At 46.6% G+C, this 12204-nt stretch overlaps 1 protein-coding gene across 2 annotated transcripts; it reads left to right on the top strand.

Annotated features, from left to right (window-relative positions):
- The first annotated feature begins 572 nt into the window (after nt 1-572).
- Nucleotides 573-2896, top strand: Cited2 (Cbp/p300 interacting transactivator with Glu/Asp rich carboxy-terminal domain 2). Of its 2 annotated transcripts, none has more exons than XM_052169757.1 (2): nt 573-1031; nt 1513-2896. In XM_052169757.1, exon 2 carries the CDS (start codon nt 1521-1523, stop codon nt 2328-2330), a length of 810 nt encoding a protein of 269 aa, XP_052025717.1. In that variant the 5' UTR covers nt 573-1031; nt 1513-1520; the 3' UTR covers nt 2331-2896. The 2 variants fall into 2 exon arrangements, with proteins under 2 accessions (XP_052025717.1, XP_052025716.1); XM_052169756.1 differs by lacking the exon at nt 573-1031 and adding an exon at nt 1055-1154.
- The last annotated feature ends 9308 nt before the right edge of the window (nt 2897-12204 follow it).

The raw sequence follows: 12204 nt of genomic DNA, 5'->3' as shown, positions 1-12204 counted from the left end.
GCACACGTACTCCCGGGGCGTGGAGCAGGTCGGAAAGTGCGGAGCGGATCCCAGAACCCGGGAGTGGAGCCGCCCCGGCCTGTGAGCGCGCTCGGTCCACCTGCAGCCGCTGCCGCTCCCCGCCCCCAACCCCTGTCCTTGAAGAGTGGAGGTGCGGAGAGGGGGTGAGCGGTGGGGACTTAGGGGGTGCATCCACACGAAGAAAAATACCTCAGTTAGGTGTACATTCGGCCTGTATAAAAAACACAAAGGCGCGGCTCAGGAAAGCGCGCTCAGAGGACAGGACACGATCGGTCGAGGGCTTTAAAAATCTAACCCGGGAAAGCACAGCCATTCTTCGCAGGTTGGGGAGAGTTTGGCATCTTAGAAAACTCTGCTGGGCAGGGAGGCGGAGCGAACCCCCTTTTCCTGTAGAGGGCAGGGCAGATCACTAGGTAAGCCGGGTGAGCGAGCTTGGGGGTGGGGTGATCTGGCCAGAAGGAGGCGCGGAGTGCTCCTTGCTCCTCTCCTGTAGGTGCTTCCGTGCACCGGGGTGGCCAGGAGGACTAGCTCCGTGTCCCCGAGGACATGCTTGTTTTGGGAAAGCCAGAAAGACACTAGAGTCCGCGAGACTGCTGGGCGGCGCCGGGGCGCGCAGCCGCTGCGCACGTGCAGCGCGGACTCGCGGACGCGGCTGAGGATCCGATCCAGGGAGCGGAGGTTCCGGAATCCGTACGTTTGCGTTTGCCACCGGGGAGGCTGTCGCTCCGCCCTTCCTGAGATCCTTATATTAACAGTGGCCAAAGCCCGGAGAAACACAGCTCATTGTTGGCAGCTGCCTGGCGGTCCTGCGGAGCGGCTAGGGCAGCGGAGGAAAAGAAAAGGGAACGGCTCGGAATTTGCTCCAGCGGCTGCTGCAAGACCTCGGCGCCAATCTCGCACCAGCGAGCGCCTCCCAGCCCTTCGGCTGTCCCTCTATGTGCTGCTGAGCCGGTCCTGGACCCGACGAGCCCGCCTTCGGTTGTTCCGAGCAGAAATCGCAAAGACGGAAGGTGAGCGCGGCGGGCGAAGCTAGCCAAGGGCTGCTGCCAGCCTAGTCCTCCGAGGGCAGGGCTGGCCCCGGGGACGAGCGTGAGGCGGAGCTGGGGAATAACAACAGGATGTGCAACCACAGGGTGAGGAGGGTTGATTGAATGCCTGAAGTTCGCGGCCCGGCTCCGGGGCACTTCCTTTATTAGGCCACTTCAGGGAACCCAGGGGGGTGTGGGCTCCGGTCCCCCCTCCCTTCCCGGATCGTAGGGGAAGGGGCCGGTCGCTCAGCGCCAGGCTGTGCGGGTCCGGCAGGCAGCAGGTCCACCGAGGTAGCGAGCTCGGGTGCACGGGCTGCCACGGTGGGCTCTCTCTCTCGGGGGGTGGTGGTGGTGGTCTGCAGCTTGACGTGCGCGCGGGTACGGAGGGGCTCCAGGAGTGGGGTGCGCTCTGGTGGGCGACACGTGTGGCGCGGGTCTCAGCGTCTGCTCGTTTCGCTTTCAGGACTGGAAATGGCAGACCATATGATGGCCATGAACCACGGGCGCTTCCCCGACGGCACCAACGGGCTGCACCACCACCCTGCCCACCGCATGGGCATGGGGCAGTTCCCGAGCCCGCATCACCACCAGCAGCAGCAGCCCCAGCACGCCTTCAACGCCCTCATGGGCGACCACATACACTACGGCGCGGGCAACATGAATGCCACGAGCGGCATCAGGCATGCCATGGGTCCCGGGACTGTGAACGGGGGACACCCCCCGAGCGCTCTGGCCCCGGCCGCCAGGTTTAACAACTCCCAGTTCATGGGTCCCCCGGTGGCCAGCCAGGGAGGCTCCCTGCCGGCCAGCATGCAGCTGCAGAAGCTGAACAACCAGTATTTCAACCATCACCCCTACCCCCACAACCACTACATGCCGGATTTGCACCCCACTGCAGGCCACCAGATGAACGGGACAAACCAGCACTTCCGAGATTGCAACCCCAAGCACAGTGGAGGCAGCAGCACCCCTGGCGGCGCGGGTGGCAGCGGCACCCCCGGCGGCTCCGGCAGCACCTCGGGCGGCGCGGGTGGCAGTAGCGCGGGCGGCAGCGGCGGTGGCAGCACCATGCCCGCCTCGGTGGCTCACGTCCCCGCGGCAATGCTGCCGCCCAATGTCATAGACACTGATTTCATCGACGAGGAAGTGCTTATGTCCTTAGTGATAGAAATGGGTTTGGACCGCATCAAGGAGCTGCCCGAACTCTGGCTGGGCCAAAATGAGTTTGATTTTATGACGGACTTCGTGTGCAAACAACAGCCCAGCAGAGTCAGCTGTTGACTCGGTTAACCTCGTGGGCGAAAGAAATCACCCTCCCCACCCCACCCCACCCCCACCCCCAACTTCTTCGGTGTGAATTAAAACAAACAAACAAAAAAATAACAAAAAACATTCCCTTAGACGCAGTTATCTCACTTTTCAGATCCTGAAAGGTTTGAGAACCTGGAAACAAAGTAAACTATAAACTTGTACAAATTGGTTTAAAAAAAAAAGGTTGCTGCCACTTTTTCCTGTTCTTGTTTCTTTCTTTCTTTTTTTTTTTCTTTTTTGTAGCCCTGACACTCACCTCCCTTATGTAGTTGAAATATCTAGGCTAACTTGGTCTTTTTTGTTGTTGTTGTTGTTTGTTTTTTGACTCCTTATTTCCTTACTCTCTCCCGTGCTCAACTGTTAGATATTACGCTTGGCAAACTGCTTAATCTTGTGGATTTTGTAGATGGTTTCAAATGACTGCGCCGCATTCAGATTTACGAGTGAAAAGAAAAACTACATTCTTTGGCTGCATGAACTTTGAAGGGCAGATATTACTGCACAAACTGCCATCTCGCTTCTTTTTTTTTTTTTAACTATGCATTCGAGTACAGACTTTGAAAGTTTTCAAATATGCTAAACTGGAAGATTAAACAGATGTGGGCCAAACCATTCCGGATCAGGAAGTCATACCGTTCAGTTCACTTTCAAGTTGGCTGTCTCCCCTCCCCCCATAGGTACAGACAATAATAGGGCGTGGAATGTCGTCAGTGGCTAACATTTCACAGATTTTTATTTTGTTTCTGTCTTCAACATTTTTGACACTGTGCTAATAGTTATATTCAGTACATGAAAAGATACTACTGTGTTGAAAGCTTTTTAGGAAATTTTGACAGTATTTTTGTACAAAACATTTTTTTGAGAAAATACTTGTTAATTTATTCTATTTTAATTTGCCAATGTCAATAAAAAGTTAAGAAATAACTGGTTTTCTAAAAGTCAGTCATTTGTGGGGGCGGGGGAGGGGGCTGCATTTCCCTTCTCCACTTGTTATTGAGAGGACGCTTTCCAAAGGATAAGTTTCAGGACGCTAAAGCAGGTCACCGAGAGCTTAAGGGAAAGCAGGATTTAGGATAATTGGCATAATGCTTCATGGTTACCTTTGTAGCATACCTCTTGGTGTGGTTTAATCAAAGGCTGAGAAGTTGTCAACGTGGCATCTTTTTTGCTGTTTCTTAGCTGCATCCAATTCCAGTGAACCTTGGCTAGGAAGGCTAGCAATATTAAATCTTTCTCACTGGGTGGTGGTGGTGGTGGGGAAGTGTTTCTGATTCAACTACTTAAAAGGAGATGGACTAGAATATTATACTGAGTGATTGATTGGGTGGCATTAAATATAAATTACCTTTATTCCAAGTGACGAATTTTTATTTCTGAGCAAAGGTACTAAGGATAGACACATCTTCCAACTTAATCTCAAATAGATTCTGACTGGTTTGCAGTTCTGGGTGGAAGAGGGGGTGGAACCCTACCTTGAGGCTTCCAATAATATTTAAATTTTGCTCAGAGGTTGATTCAAAGGTCAGATCACAACCTTGATAACGTGTTCCCTCCCGAGCGTGCCCCATTTTCCAGAATTCTGAGCTGCTGCTGTCCCCGTGCATTAGGTGCCAGGGACCTCAGTATAAAATGATTTTTAGCAACCTGGGTGAGCTGCGTCTTGAAGCAGGCCAAACCCAGATTCAGTGGGTGTCAAGGCTAGCCTTACATAATCAAGCAGAAGAGAAATAAAGTGTCAGATCATCCCAGGTGAGAGAGGCGTTGGATTGTTGTTTCCTGTTATGTTTTTGTGCTTTTAAGAGCAGCATATCCTCAGTCAAGAACAAACAGACTCATACTGACCCTATGGAAATGCAGACTGAGAAGATCTTACACCCAACCTTGCTTCAAAAGGACGGTCCCTTTTTGACTCCCATCCTAAAGCCCATCTTCACAGTCAGAACAAGCAGGTAGGTTTGCCCAAGGGTGGCCCTGCAGTCTGGCAGACAAGCTGATGAGAAGCACTCCAAGTGGCTTGACTCTGTTAAGTTCTATTTCCAAGCAGGACAGGTAAAATTAACATGCACAGTGCGCTGGGCTTTTTATAACTCTATAATTGACACCATCCTATTAATAATCGTGTTCTATGGAATCACACGAAGCTCTTACACCCCAATTTTCAAGCGATCCCATTTCTCCGACGGTTAAAGCTGAAGTCCTCTTTAGCTGCGACATGTCAATATCGCATCAGCAATCCGGCAGGAAATTTAACTAGCTAAGCATTTTTCACAGTAAGTTTTTCTTTCCCTTTTTCTCTTCTTTTCCTTCCCTCTCCCCTGGGGCTCAAGTGGAGAAAAAAAAGTTTGCATACAGCAAATTTCTGGTTCTTTCTCGTGTTTGTGTGTGTGTGTGTGTGTGTGTGTGTGTGTTGATGAAGAAGAAAGCAAAGAATTGTCATACCACCCCGATTCACCATTTACTCTGCCAGGGAGTAAGTCATAACACCTGCTCTGTCATTAAATTGCTCCTGCTGCTCCAACGCCGGACATGTATGTAGAGATGCAGAGCTCAAGGAACTATTTTTAGAACTCGGACCCATCCCTGTTAGAACAGAGGACTCAGAGAGCTGCCTGAAAGCACAATTTGTCCTCAGTACAAATACAGATGCCCCTTCCCCCACCATCTCTATTTCATTAAAACGCTCTTGATCAACAATTGAGCAGATCCTACGTGATATCTGCAGGTCGCTTTAGGCAGAGAAAAATAAGCCCTTGTTTAAACAACCTGATTAATGAAACCTGTACAGTGACCTAGATCTCCTGGCAGACATTTGCAAAACCTTCTGTGGTCTTGGTTCCTACTAAGTTGCTTGGGGCATATGGGGAAATTTGACCTCTGTACCTTGGCTGTTTGTCAAAAAAGTTCTAACGTGTTACAAGAGGGCCTCTGTTCTTTAGGTCTTGCTCACAAATAGACACTGCATGCTTGATTTTCAAGACGAGATCCGTGATAAGCCCAGCCCCATTGATACACAACAGAGAAATTCGTCTGCGTGAATCTAATCGTGTGGCTCTGCCGAGCGCTTGGTAAAATCCCGGTGGCAGCATCTTTGTGGCTGATAAAGACGTTAGAGCTATGGATAGGTCTTTGAAGAACAGTTACCTAATCACCACTGTTTATGGGGTGCTAGGCTAGAGCTCTCCGTTCCAGGAGGCTGACATCTATTGTGAAGTTTACGGTCTCTGTGACTTTTACTACTGTAAACGCCTGGGATGGCTATAAATTGATGTCAACATTAAAGGCCAGATCCTTTAGAGCAAAATATTAATCCACTAATCTATTATGGGTGGCTGGCTTTCAAATACAAACTTTGCAGGTCTGGTCTATTAGGTGTTTTCGCCCCCTTGTGGAATTTATTCAGAAGGTTAAAAGGAAAGTGCCTCTAGAGATTTTTTTCTTTTTCCTTTTTTTTTTTATTGTTTGTTTTTTGCTGTTGCTGAAGACTTTGCTTTTTTCCTTGAGCAAATACCCCATGTTTGTTCAACCATTTTTTTTAAATCAATAGGATTGGAGACTAAGCACTATTTTTTTTTTTAAAAAAATAAGAGTATCTTACCTACCAAAGACTTCCAAAGACTTCAACCTGCGATTAAAGGTGTGTAATTTGAGACTGGCTTCCTATTTGGAAATAAACACTGACCGAGGAATTTTTTCTTTTGAAAGAGCAAGGAATGGAGGTTTGGACTAATGCTTTTAGCGTGTCAGATGGGGAGGGTGGCAAACATCTGAATCCCCAGAACAGGACTGCTGGTTTGTGTGTGAGGGTCAAGAAGACTGTACCCAGTTGGGGTGAGCTTGAAGACACGGTGGGAAATATTCAGGAATGCAGAATGCAATTATCCATGTTGGAATGTGACCTAGCCACTGGCTCTAATCTAGTGAAAAGGACCACGGGAACTCTAATGAGAATAAATGTTGCTGTCTAATTGAGTCAGGAAAATTTACTTCAACATAAACCTGGCAGATAACATTGTCTCCAAAAAAATAAATTTAGAACTTGAAGAATGTAGGCTCTCAGCCACTGGCCTTTTTTTTTTTTTTTCTGTTATGTTTTGTTTTTTTGCTTGCATAAAGGGACTGCTTCCTGTAGCTTCAGAGATGGTATTTACCAGTTCAGTATTATACCACTATCTGCAAAATCTAAGCTCTCAGACAAGCTGAGGCAAACCTCAGCAAGAGAACACCAAACAGCACATCAAAGGCCTTAGCCAGTGAAACCCTATTAGCATGTGTTGTGTTTGTCTCCCCCCACCCCACCCGGCCCATCCCACCCCGCCCCATCCCACCCCGCCCCCAAATAGAAGGAACAAGGGCAGCGTCTGAATTTTAATTGCAATGGACTGGCTTAAATTACTTGACCTATTTTTTTATGCAGCAAGGAGAGAAATGATTTTTTTTTAAACTGATAGCCACTTATTGGAAAGGGAAATATTAGGACATTTTCTATCAATCAGTGAGCTGCTGATAAATAATTTAGTTTGCTTTACAGTATAGGAGACCTATATGTTTGAAAAGAAAATTAAGATACCAGAAAGAAATTTCTCTTCACAGGATGGGAATGCTAAGTATTACTAAATAATGAGCTTTAAATACTTTAGGTGCCGTGGGTTTGAATTTCTATCACGTTTAGCTGTTTATAGTCTTGAAATACGCTAAGAAAACTAGGGGTCTGCGTGAGCCCAGAGAAGGAAAACCTCTCAGGCCTCCTTCCTTTCATACTTCTATAAATAAACAATGCCTCTTGAGTGCATTGATCCTAATCAGGGTTTTCTCCCACAAGATAAGCACAAATTTTAAAAGCAACCTAGAAATGTCCGAAGCCCGGGTGACAGTGCTTCCAGAAAACTCTGCTCGGCTAGCCCGGGACCTGTGATTGGCCCGCGGTAGATCAAAGATGAGTGATGAGTCCTACTGCTCCCTTTTGGTGCTGTTGGTTTAGGCTGACCTGATCTGAGGGGTAAGTGAGTCTGCTGTCCATCATTGGGTGAGGGTTGAATACCATCACCCGAGATACAGACATAGAGGGCTGAACTGGCCCTCTCGGCCCTGAAAGCTGGGTAGAAAACAAAACGTAGGCTGAGGGGAAACTCAAACTAGTATAAGATAACCTCAATATTAATAACAAAGAAGCTAACTACGCGTTGTGGTAGTTATCCCTCAGATCAGGTCAGCCTAAACCAATTTAAACGCAGTTTAAATTGCCTGGGACCAAATCTAACGCGTCCCAGGACAGTTAAGACTACACAGAGAAACCCTGTCTGGAAAAACAAAATGAAACAAAATAAAAAGTTAGTTGTCGACCAAGAGATTGCCATCCATTTGTTGGTATCGCTATTCTTTGCAACCCATAGTTTGGACTCCGTTTGCAAATCCCCACCTCAATTCACAATAACGAGTGTTCCCAAGCTGTCGGTACACATCGGACTAAGTTGTGAAGTCAGACCATTAAGGCGAGCACTGCCCTGCTGTAGCTATTTTGCAAAACTCTGTGACAGAAGGTTGACTAAGACGTCCCTTCCTGTCCCTTCCTCGGTGCTCTCGTTGCCTCTCAAATTCCTAGGACAAACGTCCTGAGGTTCTGAGATCCCTGTTTTGACAGAGATCGGTTCCTAGAACAGTGATTTCCTCTAAGCCTGAGTTAGGAGCTTCCTCCAAGAGGTAAACCGTGAAAAGAAAAATAAAACAGTAACATGAACAAGAATTCCATACGGTGTATGAAAGTTATTTAAATAAATACATTAGTAAAACAAAATGAAGGGAAGTCTCCCTTTATTTTTCAGACTTTTCTCGAGCGATGGGACATGGATTTTAGGAGGACAAAAAGTACGCCGTTTAGGCTCCGTGGGACTAAATCAGAACAATCCTAACCGACCTTCCTCGACACTGAATTTCTTGTGACTGGCTTGGATGGAGCACCTACTGCGCCTCAGAAACTGGAGAAGGCGTCTCACACCTGTACTCTTCTCGGATACAAGAGTCCTGCAAAACTCCGTATGATTCCAATGTAAGTGAAGAAAGTGGCTTTCAGAAAAGAAGCGATTTGCTCCAGGGCATGGGAGGCTGTCAAGGGACTTGGAGATGGCGCTTCCCTCAGCACTCTTGAGATAAGCCAAGACATCCGTTCTTAAGATGGCACTGACTGCAAAATGGTAAACTTAAAAATGGCACGGGAGGGAAAGTTCTATATTAGTCAACCGCTGAGCTACAACCCTTTCACGGGGATCACCTAAGACCATCGGAAACCTCAGGTATCTACATTACGATTCAGAATACTAGCAAAATTAAAGTTAGGAAGGAACAACGAATATAATATTGAGGTTGGGAATCACCACAACACGAGGAACTGTATGAAGGGGTCTCATCATTAGAAAGGATGGGAACCACTGCTTTCCGTGTCCCTCAGTTATAAAGCACACAGCTATAAAACAACTACAGACGTGCCTGCCCATTTGATCACACAGATGACCTTTTAGGAGTCTCAAGGTATGGCTCTACACGTTTCCAGACCCAGTCAAAATATTCTGCCAACGTAAAGGTGACTCCGAAAGAACACAAATTGTCTAGTCTAAACCATGCTTCGAAGTTTTAACCTCATTAGAACTTCAAATCAGATCAAAGCAAACCAGTGTAATACGCTATAATCTTGTTTCTCTTTTTACCGAGTACCATATTGCTGAATGATGGCTCCTTCCCCACATTAAGCTAATACATTGGATTTGCCAATTCTAGAACCCAAAGAATAAAAATATTTATGGTTAAGTTCTAACAGGTTGAAAAAAAAATGACCACTTAGTGACTTGCCCCAGAGACTGATAACAATTATACATGAGTATTGATTATAAGTTTCAGAATGATATTGTATAAGAAAATGAACCTCTCAAGACACAGGAAGTGGCCACACTTTTAATCCCAGCACTTGGTAGTAGAGGCAGGCAGATTTCTGTGAATTTGAGGCCAGCCTGGTCTTCAGACGTAGGCCAAGGCTACACAGAGAAGTCTTGTCTTGGGGAAAAAAAATACAGGAGATGTAGCATTCAGTCTGTTTACACTTAGAAGATCTTCCTGGACATCCCCACACTTGTCTGCTGTAAGGCTGGGCCTACCGCCTCTCTTCTGCTCTGACAGACATGAAGGTTCTTCTATTAATAGTTGTAGTGAAATGAATAGTAGACCAGGATTAAAAAACAACGGGTCTTACTCTGCAACTAAATAGCTGTGTAATTTAATCACTGCTGGCTTAAGTTTCTCCATCAGCGAGATGAAGATGTTTAATTAATATAACTTGTATTCAAATTCTCATGAAAGAAACATCGGTTCATTCCTATCGTTTTTCTTCCTGTGGAAAGATGGACTACGATGAACCGCTTCAAATCCTGTTACAGCAGTTCTTACTTTTCTGTTTCTGAGGTAGATGGGAGCCTGGCGATGCGCCACAGACTTGATCCAGCTTGGGCTGGCGCTTTGAGAGTTGAAGTCATCTCTGAAAACATTCCCTATATTGCCGTAATAACATTAGACTGTTGTTGTCTGCTGAGATTTGCTGGCCTTCAAACAAATATCCGAACCTTACCAGCCATGAAGTATTCCTTGTGCACAACGCTTTTAATGCTTTCAGTGACTACAAGACATCCATTGCTGGTACAGTGGTTCCAATTATTTGTGCTGCAATTTTTAACCAACTCTTTAAGTTCTGCCTGACTCCCTTACATATTAATTTGATTACTAGGGACTTATAAATAAAAAACACTCACTCGATATTGGGGCTCTGACTTCTTCAAACTCCTCCGACCCACAATTATCATCACCATAATTATTATCGTTATTTAATTCCTCAGAAAGAAATTCTATAAATGATGCTAACTTAGAAGAAGCAACCCTGACAACTGCAGGTTTTAAGCAGGAAAGAGCTAACAGTCTTTGTCTGTCCGTCTAGTTTCCCTTATCTAACTTCCCACCAACATAAGCTTTCATATAGCCTCAATTCCTTGGATAGATGACAGATTGATATGTTAAAACTAGTTACACAAAAGGAACTGTGCATCATGTGTTTAACTATCCAGGAAATGACTTTTTGATTTTGCATGCAGAAGTGATGCTTCTAGTACTCGGAAGCATTTCTCAAACTGCCCACCAGGTGGCGCTAAGGTCCTATCAATTTTATTTGAGCTTCCTTCTGAGCCGCTACCAAGACTAGATTGACACTTGCTTCAAGAACTTATCTCCACCCCATTTGTTTTTAGTGGACCATAACAGATTCGGTATGACCTGCCTTAAACTTCAAAACAGAACCAAGTCAAGGATGCCTGCACACACTCTTCCCCAGCATCCTTCTCGCTTCAGTCCACCAAAATTAGAATTAATTTTAATTTTAATTAAAATTAGGAAACTAAGGGTCTTCTTCCATTTTGAAGTATTCTCTTCCCGTCTTCCTTTCACTCAAGTGCCAGTGGCTCTATCTGATGCCCTGCTAGGAACATTTATATCTTAAGAGAGACTGAAGGAACAGAAAGGAAGTCTGAATGGTAGGATTTTGTGTATTAGTCCAGAAATATGTATCCTAAAATCACGCCTGCTTCTTTTCACATTCCACAAGCCAAAGAGCTCCGAGGAGGTCAGTTTTGCTCCTTTGCTCAGCCTTAGATGTGGGTATCCATTCCTGCTTCACACACCAGCCAATTCCTCCATCACTCGGGGTTCAACTATCATCACCTGTTGTCCCTCCGCCTAAAGCGAGTGCTCCTCCCCAAGACTCACAAGACCTCGGTCAGACTTTGCAGGTGAGCAGATCCTGGGTGCTACCTTCTTTCCCTCATGAAGGTTAAAAGGTCTTCAACCTTGCTCCAGTTTTTCCCCGTGGTGCTTGAGGTGTGTGTGTGTGTGTGTGTGTGTGCATGCGCGCGCGTTTTCCAATGTTGACAAATCATTTGATATTCATCTCATCAGATGCTGGCACGGTATGGCTTCCCCAGACTTGGGGTTTCACTCTGCGTTTTCTACCATGGGCTCATTCAGAAGAGAGTACACAGTTCCCTCCTGCTTCTCTCAAGACGCACACCTTTGGAGCCTCAGCATCAGTGCAAGTCCCACTACCTTGAGGCTGGCATGCTATGAGGAAGTCAGTTTATAACGCACGTGGAGTTGTTCTGGCCACCAACACCCACAGAGGTTCCCAGTTGGTGACCTGCGTCAGTCTCCATAGGTGAGCGAAGACGGCGGCCGGGGCTTCCCTCGCAACTCCTGAATCACCCTCAGCGCTGAGTTTTCCCAGTTCACACGCCACTGGCAGAGAGAAGTGTGAAGCTTTACTTCCTCCCCATTTATGATCCAAAGTGTCGCGGTAAATATTAAAAAAGGAACGTGCCAACTCTGCGTGCTCCCGCTTCTCTCAACCCGCCAGCTCTCCGGCCACAGGGCTCCCATGGGTGCTCTGATCTCAGCGCTCTCTGCCCGCCAACTCTCTGGCAGGGCTCCCCTGAGTTCCTCTCGCTTCCATGCAATGCCCCACGGACCCCACGGTCAGCCATCACGTCACCCACTTATCTGGTAGAATTAGAACTCTTAAAGCTTGTAGTTAACCAATCAGATTTATGTATTAATAAAATCACAATTTACAAGATGCCAACACAATAATTTCAGAAGCAATTGATAATGAGAAAAGCTTTATACCAATTATTCTAACCTTATGAAATCATCTCTTTGACTTCCATTCTCCTCTCCGCTCCCTCTTTCCCAACTCTCCCTCTCCCCCTCCCCTTCCCTCTCCTTCTCTCCCCCTCCCCTTTCCTCCCCTCCCCCTCTCTGCAAC

Source organism: Apodemus sylvaticus, chromosome 23, assembly GCF_947179515.1.
Source record: "Apodemus sylvaticus chromosome 23, mApoSyl1.1, whole genome shotgun sequence".
NCBI lineage: Eukaryota > Metazoa > Chordata > Mammalia > Rodentia > Muridae > Apodemus > Apodemus sylvaticus.
This window is presented reverse-complemented; position numbering and strand designations above follow the sequence as displayed.

Excerpts from the sequence above, each read along its gene's own strand:
- Cited2 (XM_052169757.1), top strand. The coding sequence starts at position 1,521 with ATGGCAGACCATATGATGGCCATGAACCACGGGCGCTTCCCCGACGGC.